The sequence below is a fragment of the Stegodyphus dumicola genome, chromosome 11 (genome assembly GCF_044657685.1).
Source record: "Stegodyphus dumicola isolate Sdum_Otavi_A_Nest chromosome 11, ASM4465768v1".
Lineage (NCBI taxonomy): Eukaryota > Metazoa > Arthropoda > Arachnida > Araneae > Eresidae > Stegodyphus > Stegodyphus dumicola.
The window spans coordinates 122111788-122131386 of record NC_140778.1 but is presented as its reverse complement, the minus strand read 5'-3'; the positions used below and the strand labels follow the sequence as shown (position 1 = coordinate 122131386).

Sequence of the window (19599 nt, the reverse complement as noted above, 5' to 3'; positions counted from 1 at the left end):
AAGTTTAATAATGTTGTACAGTACATAATTTAGTTATATATATGTGCTACACAAATATTATATATACCATCTAGTATTTCTTGGATCTTGAAATGCATTGCTTGTAAACCTGGGGCCTTTCCTGAAATTAGATTAATTAAACATTCTGTGTGTGGTTTTATAAACTATAAATTGATTATCACATGTCACAATTATCTTTTTTTTTTATTTTAGTTTATTAGCTGTGAACAGTGGTGGTTCACAGCAACCCCATGAATCCTCTACTCTTCCGAACCAGTATTTTTATCCTCAGGCACCTGTCCCATCTCCACCTCAAGCAGTCCCCAGAGCCCATCCTCCTCCTCTGGGTCAGAGGGAACGTTCTACCTCTGCTCCGAATGTGTGCTATAATATGGTTAACCAGACAGACTTGTCTTTAGAGGTGAAAAGATTCATTATTTTATTTAACAGGGTTCGTAGCCGTCCTTACAAGTGCTTATAAGTCCTTATATTTAAAAATAAAATATAAAGGCCCTTATAGGTGCTTACTTTTTTTAAAGCCTTCTTTTTTTTTTTTTTTTTTTTAGTGCTTTTTTTAATGAACGTGCATTTTTCCTCCCGTACCAAAGCCGAAACTAAATAAACAACTTTTCTTCCTTATATGGAACGTCAGATGGTGAATCATACTCCCGGAAATAGCTTTCCCCCCTTTCTCTGCATTAACGTAACCTATGGTGCACGCGAGAGTATAGACAGGTGCACGTCGTTCTTTTGGTCAAAGAATTGCGAAAACCGTAGAAAATTACGGTAATTCGGTATTCTTTTCCGTCCACCCAAATACTACACACGTTTGAATTTCTATCAAGATTTTAATAATTTGCATTCTCGTTCTGCGTGGTCAGTTCATATTCATGTTTATTATGATCGTTATGCTTATATTATGAGCATATGTATGAATATTTATAGTAATATAGTTGCAGTAGCTGCTGAAGTGTAGATAAACTTCCAAAAATGGGTGTATTTTTACACAGATTAGCTTTCTAAATAATATTCGGAATGGCTTAAATAAAAGGAAAGTAATCGAGTAGTCCGAATATCCCCCCCCCAATACATTATACAGTACGGAGGTTCTTCCTTTTCTCCGCAAAATCTCTAATATTAAAGCAGCGGACTTTTTTTTTTTTTTTTTTGTCACTGTCCAATCTGGATTGAATAGGACTAAAAGTTTTGCAGTCTACCCAACCCAAGCGAAGAATGAAAATTGCGGAAATTTAACGCAATCTGTTCAAAATTAGAATCAAAAACACCCCAGATTAGTAAGTCTCTTTCTTTTCCTTTATTTAGTTCTTTATTCTCCGAACAGCTTTTGATTCCGATTGCGTAATATCACATATGGAAGAATTACGCCGCACGTATTGCGCAATAATGTTTGCGATATTTTGCAGAGATAATTAATTTTGATGTTCAGTCTGAGATTTATTTATGAACACTTAAAAGAGTTTTACTGTCCTTTCTAAGCAGAATATATCTCAGTTCCGTTGGTCTATTTTTATATGATGCACATATCAAAATGTCAAAATCATTTATTTAGCCGAGAAATCTAAAAAACGGCTACAATCTCCCCTCCTCCTCTTTTTCCAGTTACGCTCGACTATACGGAATATTCGGCAATTTCGGAGTATGCGGGTTAGTTAAGCTTTTACCGTTTAAGGATGACTGCATGAAGCAATTTCCCGTCTCCTAATTTCAGAAATGTTCCTCCTTTTTACTTAAATTACTTTGCTTGGAATATATGTTAAGGGAAAACTGTTATGCAATGAAAATTTAGAAAATGTTCAAAATTTTGATTTAAATTATTTAAATATTAATATGAGTGGGAAAATAAATTGTATTTATTATTAGATGCCAAGCTAATACAATTAATATGGCTTATTATTATTTATTTTCTATATTTTGAAATGAAATTTCATCATTAAATCTTGTAATATAGTTTAGTTCTGCATAGTTTTTTTTTTTTTTTTCCCCCTATCATTGTAAACTAATTCTGTAAATTGAACTGTCATTTAAAATAAATAATAAAAAAAAAAAAAAAAAAAAGTTGTTTTCCAAGGTTGAGGTAATGCTCATTCTCTTGATAAGTATTGCATTGCTCATATTTTAAATTGCAAGTCTAATTTTTCTTTTATGGTTATGCAGTTGTGTATAATGTAATTAGACAGGTGCTTATTTTTTTCCTTAAAATGTGCTTGAAAAGTGCTTATAGGTGCTTATTTTTTTAACTAAAATGTGGCTATGAACCCTGTTTAAGTATCAATGTGTATAAGTTTGTTCCGTGTAAATTTATATCGTATCATAAAAATTAAGTAGTTAATTAATTTTATCAACATTGTAGTTGACAAAAATATGTTTTGTAGTCTCTTGAATATACAATGATATTTTCCCTCTCAAAATATTCTAAAAATTATACTTTTTATATAAATTTTATATAAAAAATATTTAGGTAATTTACTTGTTATACCATGACTTTTGCATAGTCCAGATTGCATTGTTGAACCCTAAAAAGATTGTGACCACAGATGTTGCTGCACAATCATAAATAATTGTATATTTTACATTCTCTTGGATTTTAAAGTCTGGAATATAATAATTATTAAGTCATCAGAGTTGGAAATATGTGTTGTGTCATGTACTTATTTAAAAATTTGGGGCCCAGGATTCAGTTCGTGTGGCATTCTTAACCCTCTCACTGCATACTTTTTTTTAATTAAAATAGGTTCAAAAATTGCGTAATTTTTTTGTTACGTATTTCAGATCTACATATATTTTAGAGTTAAAATATACACCAAAAATTTGTAAAAGAGGGTTTTTTTTTTTTTTTTTTTTTTTTTTTTCAATATAGAATTAGATCATAGAAAAAGGTTGTCAGAATACTGAAATTGAAGAATAATGATATAAAAGGAAAATTTTGAAAATTAATATTGGTTAAATTATGATTTATTTTATAAAATACAAAGGTAAAACATATATACTAGTGAAAATATTTGCATAATGTAATATTTTGCATGTCAGTATTGCACCACTGTCGAACGTTTTTAATATAAACTGAATTTTCAGATTCATCACTATCTGCAGAGGAATGCGAGAAATTCTCATCAGTTTCTCTATAACTATCTTCAATATACTTGAAATCAGAGTCAGAACTACTATCAGTGTTGGAAATATCGTCAGGAATATAGGTTATATCACTCTCAAAACGCTTCCTGCCAGACATCTTTGAGTGCTACATTACGTATTCTTGTACATTTGGCAGAAATGTGGAGAACTAACACCATCTGTTAACGCACATCTAAATAAACAATTAAACATCACAGAAAAGCCAAAAGGAAACCTTGAACGGGGAAAGAACGGGTTGCACAGTTAAATAGATGGCAAAAATTCATCCCCTCGGAAATCGCGGGTCGCGCAAATTTTGCTACTTCTATGTTGCCCGTGGAAATCACGGGATGCGCAGCAAGAGGGTTAATATTAAAATTCTATTATCATTAAAAAACTTTTGACCATCAAAGATTGTCTTGTATTTTCTCTTAAGAAATGATACGATATAATGGAGAGACTTCATCTTAATTAGCACATCTATAGAGTGTCTAAATGTATTTGTTAATTATTTAATAGGATCATCTAGTACACTTCAAGTAAGAAATTATTGTAGGAACTAGTAGAAATAATAGCCTCCAATAAGATGCAGTAATTTCACAGAACTGGCCTTAGTAGTTTTTGATATTAAGAATCAATATTTACAAATCTATCTGCCCTTAATGTTTGTTAGAATGCAAGTTGTTTTGTGTATTAATTTTAACTAGCCCCTTTTTCTTTATACGGTTTCCTCTCTCTCCCTAAATTGTGATAACAGGTTTCTGATTTTATTTTATTTCTTTACCAGGAATTCTCCTCTAGGCTGAGAGCTCAAGCATCACAAGGTATGGCAACTATATTTTTTTATATTATAATGTTAAGTGTAGCTCTCATTTTATTTAATATAATCAAATTTTATGTGATATAAATTCATTGTGTAATTGCTTACTGGGCACTATGGCAAAAATTATTTCTGCTTTATAAAGTTTTGAGGAAAATATCAAAATGCTTAAATTTATTTAGGTAGCATCATCTCTTGAAGATATTATTTATTTATTTTTTGTTAATATTATAATAATGTTGTTTTAATTCATTATGTATGTATTATTATAAGGTATTTTCTCCTTTTTTTCTGCATGCCTTCATGGTATAAGCACACTCAACGTGTGTTCGAGAGGTCCTGGGCTCATGTCCTGGCAAGGGTGTTGCACATTTTTCACATCTCATGCTTTCAAAATCCTAATGTGGTACCCAAACTGAAAGGGGGAGTATATATTTTAACTAGAAGAATAGGGGGAGTATCCAAGTTATATTCTCCTTCCTTTCCACATGCCTTTGTGGTGTAACTAGAAGCACACTCAACACATATTCAAGATGTCCTGGCAAGGTTTTGAGTCCAGGGTTTGAGTCCTGGCAAGGGCATTGCACATTTTTCACATCTTCTGCTTCAAAATAGCCTAATGACTCAACAATATATATACACACATATATGTAAGATAAAAAATATATAAATCAAAATTATAATTTAAACTAACAGTAAAACATTAATTCTCCCTCTCTGTTTTAAAAATCATAATAACTTCTCTGGATTGTGTCATTTCTGGATCATTTAATGGTCTGCGCAGCTCTGATGATGTAATAATTGGGAACCAAAACTTTTCTCTTACTCTGCTTCCATATTGCATAACTACGCACTTCAGTTTTGCTCTCTGCCCATCTAGGATGTAATTTCGTTGTCTTGTGTGCTATTGCTATAATATCAAATGTGTAAATGTTTTTGAATAATCACACTAGAGTGGCAAGTGAATTGTGGCCACAAACATCAACTGGAAAATAAAAAAATGGAATTAAAGCTGCCCTGACTGCCAAGTTTTTTAGATACTACCAAGTCAACACATTAGCATACTATGCAATCAGAATTCTTCAATATGGATCTTAAGTACGCATCAACAGTGTTCGGGCTTTTCCTTGCTTTTATTATATCATATATATGTAAAGGAAAAACATAAACTAAAAAGCAGTTCAAATCCTAATCCAATTGTGTGCTAAAAGCAGCAACAAGTAGTGATAACAGTGTAAAGTATAAGGTATATCTGTATATTTATGATATAATACAATCTTCCCCTCCTGAAAGTTTGGAGAGACCCCTTAACAAATGTGTGATTCCTGTGAGTTTACTGATATAAATCGTAATGTAACATAGGGTTTATAAATAGTGTAACATAGGGATTCCCAAACTTTTTCTTCCAGCAACCCCTTTCAAAAGATTGGTTTTCTTCATAGACCGCATGTAATATACAGCTATCTACTACCATCTATAATAAAGAGCATACAACATATTCATAATAATGAGAGATTGGAGCAGCAGATAGCTTTTAATGTTCTTGTCAAATATAAAAGGCAAACTTAGATATAAATGACATAAGTGCCATTTGAGCATAACTTCTGTTAACAAGTAACATTTTTTCAACAGCCAGCATGGGTAAAAAAGCCAAATGCAGATGTTGATGTAGATCTGTAGTTTTGCTTTCTTCATATTTTTTAATGTTTTTTCCTTGTGTTCATGAGTTCTAATTTTTTATACTGCACTTATTGCTTAAAAAATTATGTTAAAGAAATAGTATTGTTTTAAAAATGTATTAAATGATTTTTGTATGTTATTTCCCTTCTCTCTTTTTTCTCCTATGAACAATGAATTATAAGCTTTATTGATAAATTTTTTTGTAATCAACGATATCTTGTTTATGCCAATCATTTGCAGATATGTATTTGGCTATCGAACCCTTGGTCATCATTGACCACCACTTGGCCTATATTTTCTTGGTTTTGAGAACCTCTGGCCTAATGAAAATTGCAGAAGATTTTCATTTAATTTAAAATCCTGCGTAATAATCTTTATATTTTTTAAATGAAAAAAATCTGCCTTCTTATGTTTCACTGTAAACCAAAAAGCTGATAGAAATAAATTATGGTATTAATATAACATAGGAATAAATAACATGATTAAAAATTTAAGATAAAGGAGGAAGCAATTGAAAAAACAGTGAAAAGAATGATAAAAATTAAAGACAAAAATAAACATATAAATTGGGTGGGGGAAGGTGCAAATGGGTATTTTTTAACCCCTACTGAAGTTGCAAAATCCATTGAGAAAGTTCAAGCAATTTAAATAACTTGGTCAGGTAAAGTGTATTGAATATTGATTTATTTTTAATCTTTGAATTAAAAGTATGAAATCTTTTTAGATATGTGTATTCATTAAAAGCAATTTCTGTTTAGGTGGAGCTACATTGGGGTATTGCCAAAGTGCTGCAACTGTTGCTAATTGCAGTCCAAGTTCTAGTCCTACCAGAACGCAAAGTGCTCAAGGGTCACCTACAAATAGCCATAAGCCTTGGAGACCTCGAGCACGGTCTGCTGATGAGAGTACCAGAAAAATTGTATGTACTTTTCTGATTTTATATGTTATATATTTTAGATTTAAAATATATATTTATCATTCTGAAAATCTAATTCTTATGAAATAGGTACAAATTATGGTGTGGATTTTTTTAGTAATATTTTGGAGTATGCATTTACATTTATCCCTTCAGGAATTATTTTGTGATATTTGTAGCTATTGTTGTTTGCTGCTGAAAAGCAAGTATATGGGAATTTATAAGGATTGGATTATTCAGCAAGGCCTCAAAAACTTCCATGAACTCAGCCTGTTTAATGGGATATGAGAATGTATTAAGGTGTGATATGCTATGTGTTTCAATAATTTTTAGTCTTTTTTTAAAGAATTGCCGCTTGTAGTTATCTTTTGAGCATCTGAGTTAGGGAATCTCTTCTCATGGGAATATGTAGGCTGTGATTAAAATTATCCGTTGCTGCCAAATTCCACCAATTTATATTTTAAAACTAAGTTCATTGCAGAAAATATCACAATTCGTTTATGAAAGCTGCTAGAACATGGAATTTGTTTATGAATGCTGCTAGAACATGGAACATGGAATATCAGAATTTGTTTATGAAAGCTGCTAGACAATGAAAAAGAATACATATGAAAATGGCGGTGTTGCTTGATTAAAGGATTGTTTTGAGCATCGTTGGAAGAATGGTCTTGTGCATGGTTGCCAGAGTTTGGCACATTCTGAAAATTTGTCGACTTCTACTAAGGTGGTTGCATTAATATGCAAGTACCTACATTTTGATAATAATTAGTATAAGGTAGTTTTGTTTTATTATAAAAATTAGATCTCTTAGTTGCTTGTAAGTTGTTCGAATGGCTCACATGCAATTTGAGTTTGAGGTCCAGACCAATGGCTTAGATAGTAGGCGAAAATCTCTCATGTAAAGGTGTCGATTTCAGCTTTGTATCCATGTTTGACATAAGAACAAGGTATAATGTTCAGAAGAACAACCAATTTACTAGTGTTACGTGATTATATATTATTGCAGCTTTAATAAGTAATAATTATCGCATTGTCTTAAATATATCTCAGCATAGTGGTGTAATGTGCAGTCTGCTTTATGTTCTTTCAAACCTGGAAAAAGGATAAAATTGCATTAGTGCACTTTAGGCACGTAGTACATGCTTTATGTTTTTTTAAATCTGGAAAAAGGATAATATCGCTTTAGTTCATTGGGGCATATTTGATAGTCATGATGACATTAATATTGGTGTCAGATATTTCATGCTTAATTCTGAATGTAGCAAATACATTAGTGATCATGTGACTTGATCATAACCTTTAATCTGTTAACTGGGTATGACGAAATTTTTCGTCATGCTGGGAAGACTATTTCAATGCGTATGACGAAATGTTTCGTCATGCTGGGAAGACTATTTCAATGGGTATGATGAAATAATTCATCATGCTGGGAAGACTATTTCAATGGGCATGACGAAATTTTTCTTACATTTTTTTGCAATCTGTCACTTGACCGTTGTTCAAGAAAAATCGATAAATGGAAACACTTGTCCGCTCATAAATTGTGATAACACTCCTAATTTGCACAACTTAATTTCATTTTAGTCTGCATTTCCATATTTTACATATTAGTAATAACTTGTTGATTTGAGTAATTGTTAGTTTTTTATAAATATGGCTAAAAATTATTGTGAAGCAGAAAATATTTTTGAATTGTCTGAAAGTGACGATGAAATATTGCCCGGGACGTTTGGTAAACGACGTCGAATTCTAAGAATAAGTACCAGTTCGGAAGAAAGTGATAACGATTTCTTTACTGATGGTCCGGACATTGAATCAAAGGATGATGATGTTATAGACCAAAATACTCAACCGACATCAGCTGAATGGAAATGTGAAAGAATATTGCGATCGCCAATCCCATTTTTATCTCAATCTAGACTTACATTTGAAGGACCTGAAGAAAAGGATTGCCTTTTTTATTTCGAGAAATTTATCGATGAGAATTTTGTAGAACTTATTGTGGAACAATCAAACAAATATGCCGGACAGTTTTTTGAAAAAAATACTTCCATGAAACCACATTCAAGATGTCTCTCGTGGGTTGACACAGATGACCGAGAGATGAGAGTATTTACTTTTTTACTAATTTTGCAAGAAATAATAGGAAAACCTTCTTATCGGCTTTATTTCACAAAGCGAGAAAGTCTGGTGACTCCATTTTTTTATAAAATTATGTCAGAAAAAAGATTCCAACTGTTAGTAAAATTTTTACATTTTAGTGATAACAGTGCTTTCGATCTAAAAGTGTGCAACAAAAAAACCTACAAAATCGATTCCATTTTGAAGTATTTGAGAAACAAATTCAAGGTGTTATACGAAAAGAAGTCAATTTAGTGTTAAATTGTATAAGATATGTGAAAGTAAATCCGGATACATAAGTGATTTCATTTCGAACTATCCAGAAGAACAAGGACCAAATCGTATTGTTCTTGAATTGTGCCACGATTTGTTGGATAAAAGATATATGCTATACCTCGATAATTGGTACACTAGTACTGATCTAGCTCAGAAGATGTGCAGAAGAAAAACCGATGTTTTAGGAACAATGCGAAAAAATAGAAAGGGAATACCATCTGATATCAAAAATTGTGTTTTGAAAAAAGATGAACATATTGCTAGGTACAGAGACAAAATAATGATTATGAAGTGGAAAGACATAAAGGATGTAATTATATTGAGTACTATCCATGACAATAAATTTGTAGAAATAGAAAAACGAAGGAAAACGATATCAAAACCGGAAGTTATCGCTGACTACAACAAAAATATGGGAGGAGTTGATCTTGCTGACGGACAAATGAAAACTTATGAAATCGCTAGAAACCAAGTAAAAAAGTATTACTATAAGATATTTTTACATGCACTAGACATGGTGGGTTTGAATGCATATCTTTTATACAAGAAAGATGGCGGGCACCTAGATAGGCTTCATTTCCTTATCGAAACTGTAGAAAAAGGTGTTGAAAAATATAGAGACGGATCGCAGTTGCCAGCTACTAGTACAGGACAATCATCTTTGACACCAAAACCATCTCGACTTTTTGAAAGACATTTTGCAGACTATATACCATCCGACTCTTCAAGAGTAAATGTAACGAGGAGATGCAAATTATGCTATTCCAAAGGTCTTAGGAAAGAATCGAGATTTTGGTGTTCCGACTGCAGTGTTGCTTTGTGTATGCCTCATTGCTTTAGGGAATATCATACGAAATAATTGTTTAAATTTGTTCAATTAATTTGTTTTTCTGGATTAAAAATGTTTAATTTTAATATTTAATATCATTAAATATTTTAAAACGATTTTCTTTTATTTATTCTTTGCGATGTGCTGAAATTACTGCAAAGGAAAAAGGTCCCCCATTGTGAAACGATTTTACTGAAAACTTATTCCCCAGTTAACAGGTTAAATCAAGAGATCCTGATTTTTTTTTTTTTTTTTACACACTTCATATATATGTGTGTGTGGTGCTACTAAATGCAAACTTTTTAATTGCTTCATTATTTTATTTTCTGAAAAACATCTTTTTGACCAATGAATTATTTTAGTACATATTATCTCATCTGTGAAAATATTAGCATTGTTTACCAACAATCTCATTTTGGTGCCTGCCAGAAACTTTCAGTAGTGCTTAGGATCGGAGTTGTATTTGATTTCTAATATGATAGAATCTTAATTTAGAAGTCAAACAACAAAAATCAGCATTATATTTTCACAGGACTAGTTTTGATGGTTTTACCGAACCGTCATCCTCAGCTGCAAAAGCGCAAATAAACGAGATATATAATGATTAGATCATGTAATCATGATGAACATCCTCAGCTGCAAAAGTGCAAATGAACAAGATAAGATATAATGATTAGATCATCTAATCATTATGATCTAATCATTATATCTTATCTCATTCATTTGTGCTTTTGCAGCTGAGCATGATGGTTCGGTAAAACATTCGAAACTAGTCTTGTGAAAATTTGAAAATATAATGCTGATTTTTGTTGTTTGACTTAATTAATATTTGTCCGGCGTGTTATTTTATCTTAATGATAGAATCTTTTAAAAGTATGGAAATAGAGTAATTTCAAATTATTTCAAAAGGGAAAGAAAACTAATGCTAAATATAATTTTGTTGTAATGATTACTTATATATTTGTTACGTTTATTATATTATTTCATGATTCTTCATTCTTTAAACAGTTGTCAGGTAAGAAATGAAGTAGTCATCATACATCATAAGAATTAGATTAGCTGTAAATGCATCTTCATTTTTATGCAGATGTTACAAGATGATTTCTATGAAAACAATCGTGCAATTGTAAATCATAATTTAATACCATTCACTAGGAAAACTAGGTGTAGAAAGGTTTGCTGGGAATTATTTTTACTGTGTAATTAAATGCGTAATCTTTGGTGAAAAATTAATGGTTAATGGCAGCAGCATTTTTAACAGTGACAAGGTAATATGTCAGACCCCTCTTTTGTATAATTCAGAATATATATTTTTGGCCATCTTCCCTCCCCCCTTTTTTGTGAATGATACATTTATTTTCAACTGAGTAACTGTTGAATTCAAGTTTTATTGGGTGTTAATTTCATAGGAGAAAACAACTGATAGAGTGCTTATTTTTTTAATGCTCTGTGAAATGCATTTACCCTCTTTTTGTTGAGTTCAGGTTTCATGACAATCACAGCCATATAAACATTTAAATTTTATCTACAAAGTGCTAGTTTACTTTAGCCTTTAATTTCTTTTTTTTGTCCATGTACGTAATGCAGATCTTCAAAATGTTTTTTGCTAATTATGTGTTTTTCTATCAGAGGGCTCCCAGAGAATCAATCGAAGATTGGGAAATACCTGCAAATGAAATTCAAACAGAACATAGGATTGGAGCAGGATCCTTTGGAACTGTTCATAAAGGGCATTGGCATGGTAATTTTGTTATATATTTTGAATTTTCTTTTATGCATTTTCTAAATTTGATTTTTGAAGTATATATTTTAACGGTGTATTGTTAAAAGCTGTTAACAAAAAGTGTTTTACATTTGCAGTTTTTTTCTCATAATTTATGTGGCCTTAAACTGTAATTATAAAAAATTTATGAATTTTTTAATATGATATTTTAATTTTTGATATGAACACTTTTTAATTCAGTATTTTGTTTAATTTTTAAGTATTTTTATATAGCTGAGTATATAGATATATATATACAGTACAAAGTCTGTAATCTGGACGTCCATTATCCGGAATGATCTATAATCCGGACCTCAAAGCCACAAACTTTTTTTTTTGTATGTTTTACGCATGCGTATAGTGTATTTACGCATGCTCGTTTAATGTTACGCATGCACGTTTAATGTTTACGCATGCGCGTTTAGCACAAAAAAACGAAGCAATTTAAACAACTTATATTGAAAGAAATTTTTAATAAAGTAAACAAATAAATATTAAGCTCTTTTTTTGTAATTTTTGATACCCTTTAGATCATAATTGCTCTTTATTTCATAAATTATGATTTCATATTTTTAATTGTATAATTTCTGCATGCCATCTTACCAGATTTAAATTGATGATCTATTATTCGGAATCGCTGAAGTCCCGACTAGTCCGGATTACGAACTTTATACTGTATACAGTCAAAATTTGTTAATCCGGACTCGTCAGGACTTCGGCGATTCCGGATTATCGATTTTTCCGGATTATAGATCATCAGTTTAAATCTGGTAAGATGGCATGCAGAAATTATAAAATTAAAAATATGAAACAGTAATTTATGAAATAAAGAACAATTATGATCTAAAAGGGATCAAAATTTACAAAACAAAAAAACAAACAAAAAGAAGAAAAAAAAGGTTAATATTTATTTGTTTACTTTATTAAACATTTCTTTCAGTGTAAGTTGTTTAAGTTGCTTCGTTTTATGTAATAATACTTTCTCTTTAATTCTATAAACAGTCTTCACTATCGGAAGCAAATTATAATGATGAGGAATTTGATTTAAATCATATCAAAGACGGAGTACATCGAGATGAAATACTACATTTAGTAAGGAATTATAAGCCAAATAAAATGAAAACATCTGCCCTGAAGATAAGGATAGTGCTGACAGATCAACTTCCAATTCGTTGTGCTCTGCGGCGTTTCTCCCCCTCTGCAGAGCACCGTGAAATTGATAAACAGATTTCGGAATGGTTAGGTCATTTTTTGCAGCAATTCCACTTTTGTTTAATGGACTTCGAAACATACTTTCGCTTTGTAGATCCTTTATATATTAGTAAATATATATCGGAAATTCTATTTGACATAATTGAAAGTTCAAGCTTACTTTTATAAAATTGCTCGAACATTCTGCAAAAAATAATAAACCAGATCCAATTCGAAGATTAAGGAACAATGCAATCTGCAACATTTTTAGCTTAGCTTATACCATCCGTTATACATTAAACGCGCATGCGTAAACGTATTTTGCGCATGTGCACACACATATTCGCAGCCATAAAGATCTTACGTGCATGCGCAGAAAGTTTGTAGCTTTGAGGTCTGGATTATAGATCATTCCGGATTATGGGTGTCCGAATTAATGACTTTTGACTGTATATATATGACAGTTATTATATTGTGCAGCATTTAGTAATTTTAGCATTTAACTGTATGGAATAAATTCTTCGAATTTCATGTGATAGAATAGAATATTATAACTTTCCAAAAATGGGCATTTCGCGAAAGGTGTAGAAGATAATGTATAATTTTCATTGGCTTATTCCCCCCGCCGTTAATCTGTATATTTATGTATTAAATAAATGTTCTTAGTAAAGGTCTTGAAATATTTTTGTACACCTAATAATTTTCTTAATCTATGTAATTAATTTTATTTATTTATTTTTTTTATTTTATTTTTTATTTATCTTTTTTTTTTTTTTTTTTTTTTTTTATTTTATTTTATTTTATTTGTATGTGTTGCTTTAAAATGAGTTTCTATTGCTTTGAAGTTAAATGGGTAACTAATATTTTTGTTTTTATACAAAAACAACATGCTTCATTTTTGTAATAGAATCTGCCGACGGGTAAAGTCTGCTAGTTTTCTGTGTGAATTGACTGTTTCAGAAATAATATAAATTTTTGTATCAGCTATTTTAAGTTACAGATTAATTTTATGTTTGCTTGATTCATCATTTGGTGTAAAATTTTGTGAATTATATTTTGATATGAACATGTATGGACAATATATGAAGGAAGATTAGTATATAGGTTACAGACTGCTGGTGGATAAACAGAAAAAATCATGATTAATTTAACACTTTTGCTATGGGTGCCTCAGTCACCAAACCATTCCCTTAGGATGCCATGCTAACAGGACAGGAAAAAAATATGCATAAATTAAAACTGTAGTCTATTTGTTCCAGTTTCTCACACATTATGAGAGGAACACTCTGGTAGCTGTCAGAATTAAATTGAAAACTATCCTTTCATTTTCAATTAGTTTATTAGTCCCTGAGGGACTTTGTTTTCATTTTGCGATTTTGCATCGAATCACACTGAGTATCTGTTTCACTTTTCAAATTGTTGCCAACAAATATTATTGCCCGGTATTATATTTGAAGAAATTAAATAATGAAGAATCTGCATAAATTAAATTTTTTATTAACAAACTCAACGATTTCAAAGCGAGCAATGGCAATACTGTACTGGGGGGGGACATTTTTATCTCCAGCACGTGAGACTGTGTATCAGAAATTCTAAAGATATGCTCATTTTAAAATTATTTTGTGATATTGCTCTTGAACTGAATTTTAGGGTTTAAGTGTGAAGAACATGCTATTTAATAAATAAAAGTAACACACAAAATAGTAAAAAAAAAAAAAAAAAAAAAAAAAAAAGCTTTTTTGAACATAATTTAAAATTTGAAACCTTTCACATTTATCTTTTTTTAATATTAAATTGTTAAATATGAAATATGTTAAAATATTCACCTCAATCCTAGCCAAACTCTAAGCGGAATGAATAAATCTTCTAAAACAATGCTGCATATATCCTCATATCGCCAAAAATTAAAAGCATTCTGAATCATCCTTGTGTGTTTATATCAGCTGACACAGTTAATAGCCAGCTCTGTTTATTTACATTATTCAAGATATGGTTTTGGCTTTGTTTCCGAAGCAAGGGGAGAAGTCGCCCTCTTTTTAGTTTTATTATTAAGCATAATTTTCTTTGCACTTATGCCGTATACAATTCAACAGCAAAATTACAAAAGTTTTAAAAGCAGGATAGCAGTGTACGTTTAGAATTCTCAATGCAACATTAGGTGTTGGTGTACATTTTTCTATTTTTTCGTTCTTTTCTCATGTCAGTCTCTTCCCCCCCTCCAGTTTTCTCATTTTTTCAGTCTCTTTTAGACATTACTGATGACTTTTTTGTCTTTTTATTATTAACGTTTTGTGTGTTAACTTTGTTTATTAAATATCTCGTTCTTCATGCTTATGCCACATAGCAAATATCTAAAAGCAGCATATTATTAGAATTTCTAATAGAGTTTGCCATACATTATTTTTTATAGTTACTATATTATTCCTTTGAGAACTAGCGGCTTTTCATAGCCAGCTGTTTAAAATAGTTATAAAAGAAGTTAGATTTCAATATGTCTAGCTAGTGTAATTTCATAAAAATATTGGTTATTTATAAGTAGATACCTCATTTTAATACATGTTTATTTAAATCAATCACATTAAAAAGTAGATAAAGTATTCTTGAGAATTGTGTTTATTGCTTTTAAAATTCTTAAATCACTTATTCCTCAATTACCGTCCAGATTAAGTATCTTACGCTTTTTTGAATGGCAACAGGCTGGCATGTGGTCAGCCACAGCAATGCGCTGCTTTCTAAAAATATTTTATTTTTAACAGTGTTGCCACTGTTTGCTTTCAAACCTTTGAATTTGTTAATTAAAAATTCATTAAAATTTTACAAAATATATTATAAATTCAAAATTTGAGCTTAAAGGTGCACATGTTTGAGTGGAGGTCTACATTATTCAAAATTTATTTAACAGTCAGTTTAAATGATGATTCATATATCACACATCCTGCTCAGAGTTATAGTTGGCTGCTCATGCATATGTGACACACTGGTCCCGAAAAATTTAATGCAGTTTAACCAGGTAGTAATATAGTCATATTTCATAGTGAGGTTTACTTTCTCATTATGAAAAATGACTGTGTTGTTATTGAGAATGTGTCAAGACAGTGTGAAAGTGGCTCCTTACTATGCTGGCGGAATGTATATGGAAAAACAGTGGTCTGAGGTGCATTTTTTTATGCTGCCAGTTCATTCTGGAGGTGAAAAGTAAATTTGGCTGTTGCATCATACAGTGCATATAATATTACAACCTTGGATTGCTATGCACCATAAACATCCAATCCTACTGAGGCACAATGTAAGGCTTGGATGCAGCATGTGTTGAGACCGTCATACATTGATGGATAAACGTCTGAATGCAATTGAAATCATGTGAGAACATAAACCTGATTGCTATATAAGTATTTCATGCAGTTTTATTTTTCTAACCATATGTTACCTAATTGCCGACAATCATTTTAATATATATGCTTCGATGGAATTCTTTTCAAACTCTGGGAAATAGGAATGTTTATTAAATATTTTCACTCTTCGAGATCTAATTTTAATTCTTAATGTTTAAAATTTAGAATATTCCATTTGCACTGATGAATGTCATAATACAATTGTGAATGCTTTACTAATTTCGATCTGTTATTAGAAACTACATTTTCAGATTTTGATTACGATAGTGAATTAGTAACCAAAGAAGAACAAATTCCCCAAAATGCAGTTTCAAAGCATTACCACTTATCCTTTCCACAAAATTGACAGTTAATAAACTGTTTAAATTTGGCAGCTAACCAAAACTTGCATTCCAAGAGTTCAATCACTTGTGTACATAAACATTAAATAAACAATATGAATGCATTATCATCAGTTGTGAACAATAATAATGTGTAAAACCTTTTGAAGGTTCTCATGTAATTTAATAGAATCATTTTTAAATGATCTAAAACAATTATTTTAATTCAATAGCATTGTGAATGACATTTGCAAGGTTGTATTTAATAGGCTGTGCTAAAAGTTTTGTAAATTCTCTGCAGAATATTAAACCTTTAAATATATTAAAAGAATATTTGTTTGAAAAATTTTATTCTAAAATTATGTGCTTTTTATATCATATCCATATATTGATTCTGTGCGTAGCTCCTTTTCAGTCTGAAATAATTTTAAGACTTTGGTAAGGCCTAGTCATCTAGCATATATACTGAAGAATTTATTCCATGAAACAAAAAGATAAAGATGAGTTGAAAATATACCTATCATGACAGAAAATAGTCCACTTATTTTATAAAAATATTACTTTACCTCTAAGAATTTATTCAAATTTCTGTTTCTACATTTTGTTTCTAAGTATAATTTTTGGCCAGTAATAAACTAAACAGTGTTTGAATTATTTAATGCAAATCATTTTCTTTTGCAGAAACATAAGTCAGGAGTGAATCGCTTGGTATTAAATTTAATATTTTAAAGAAATTGTATATAGTTTTTTTCCTACTTCAAAAGAGCTTAAATTTACTGTTAAAATATTATTTATGCAAATATTGAAAAAAGGGAAAGTTCATTTTCTCAAAAAATCACCATACAGTGTCTCACAAAAGTGATGGGACACTTGTGCTTTACAAAAAGAAACTGTAATAAAATAAATTAAAAAAACATGTAAAAGTTTTTTGTGGGTGTGTTTCATACTTAAATTTAGTAACAATTATTACACAACATTCATTTTCTCAAAATATTAAAATAGTAATTTAATAAAAATACAATTGTTTAGAACAGAGCAAAAAATGGCTCGCATAAGTGATGGGACACCATTAGATATTACTACGTACTGCAATAAAAATATTTTGGGGGGTTTTTATTTTTACTCAAAAGCAATTGGCAATAATTTATAAAATTGTCTGCTGTCTTTCTCTCCAGTTTGTTTTGGAATTTTTGTGTTTTTTAGCTCTGTGCAGCCATGAATGCTAAACGAAAAGAAACTGAAATTCAAAAATTAGTTATTAATTTGCATATTGAACGTGGAAAATCTATTAGAGAAACTGCTAACATAAATCATTTAACAGTTTTCAATATCATTAAACGATATATAAAGAATCATATGATTCAGGATAAAAGAAGACCTGGCCGACCATGAAAGCTATCCAATGGAATAAAGCGAATTATTGTTCAAAATATTTTAAAAAAATCCAAGAATGAGTGTTCCTAAAGTTGCTGCTGATTTACAAGCATTATATGGAGTAATTGTTAATTCTGAGATTATTAGAAGAGTAATTCGATCTGCAGGATATCACGGTAAAGCAGCCAGGAAAAAATTCTTTGTAAGTGAAAAGAATAGAAAACTCAGACTGGCTTTCGCAAAATCCAACATAAATAAGAACTCCGATTACTGGAATGAATTTATATTTGCTGATGAGAGTAAATTTAATATATTTGGTTCTGACGGTAGAATCTTGGTGTTGAGAAAACCCAGGAAAGAATTTTGCAAACAGAACTTGGTGCCAACAGTAAAACATGGGGGAGGAGTTATGGTATGGGTGTGTATGTCGTCCGCTGGAGTTGGTAATCTTGTTTTTATTGACAGTATAATGGATCACTACAAGTATATTGACATTTTAAATCAAAATTTGAAATCTTCAGCACGAAAATTGATCCTTCATAATGATTTTAAATTCTACCAGGACAATGACCCCAAGCACACTGCTTTGAACGTTAGACTCTGGCTGCTATATAACTGTCCTAAAATAATAAAAACACCACCACAATCTCCAGACTTAAATCCCATAGAGAATATTTGGCAAGAATTGGCATCAAGAATTCGCAAACACACCATTTCTTCAAAATAACAATCAAAATCATTGCTTCAAGAATAATGGGGTAAAATCACTCCAGAAATCAAAAAAAAAAAAAAAAAAAAAATTAGTCGAATCCATCCCAAGAAGATTAAATCACGTTTTAAAAGTAAAAGAAAATCCAACAAAATATTAAAACATTTTAAGAAGTAAAATTTTTGTATAAGTATTTGATGGAAAAGTAAGTGTCCCATCACTTACTTTTCCATCAAATATTTAGCCATTTTTTGCTCCGTTCTAAACAATTGTATTTTTATTAACTTACTATTTTAATATTTTGAGAAAATGTATGTTATGTAATAATTGTTACTAAATTTAAGTATGAAACACACCCACAAAAAATTTTTACATGTTTTTTTAATTTATTTTACTACAGTTTCCTTTCGTAAAGCACAAGTGTCCCATCACTTTTGTGAGACACTGTATCTTGCTTTTTTTAAATATGAAGTCCTTTCTGGTAATAGCCATAGGAAGCCTTTGACAACATTTGGAATTTCCTTGCTACAGATTGGGAGATCAAATTTGTCAATTTTAGCATCTTAATTGCAATGGCCTCTTTTACAAGGAAGTACTAATAGTTCTTATATTTAATATATGAGTGTTAATCTTATTATATTTTATATAAATTTAGGCCCTGTTGCACTGAAGAAATTAAATGTTACTAATCCCACTCCTGCTCAGCTTCAAGCTTTCAAAAATGAAGTTGCTGTTTTAAGGTAAGTTTCTGAAAAATATTATGCAAAATTAATTTTATGTATGATTTTTATTATGTATAGTATAGTTAAAAAAGAGCCTAGTTTCTGTCAAAACTATTAAAACCAATGTATTAGATTTTGTTCCTATATTTTCTGAGTGCAAAATATGAATCTTGTGATGTGGAGGGGTGAACCATAAGAGAAAAATTCTATATCCCCTCCCCCCCAATGGCTTAAAAATAAGCTTTTTATTGGTTTTAAAATAAGTGCATTTATTTGAATAGGGGTCATACTGAAAAACTGCATTGTAATTTTGATGAAAATGACGAAAAAAAATTAAACTTAAAACTGACAACTT

The 19599-nt window shown here is 30.5% G+C and overlaps 1 protein-coding gene across 1 annotated transcript in view; it reads left to right on the top strand.

The window, feature by feature from the left end:
* Window positions 1-19599, top strand: part of Raf (serine/threonine kinase raf oncogene) — a 94488-nt gene that overhangs the window by 55088 nt on the left and 19801 nt on the right. Inside the window, exons 8-12 of the mRNA XM_035354432.2 lie at window positions 214-421; window positions 3920-3956; window positions 6391-6551; window positions 11404-11515; window positions 19178-19262. Of these exons, the coding sequence (XP_035210323.2) occupies window positions 214-421; window positions 3920-3956; window positions 6391-6551; window positions 11404-11515; window positions 19178-19262 (603 nt within the window). The remainder of the gene's footprint in view (window positions 1-213; window positions 422-3919; window positions 3957-6390; window positions 6552-11403; window positions 11516-19177; window positions 19263-19599) is intronic.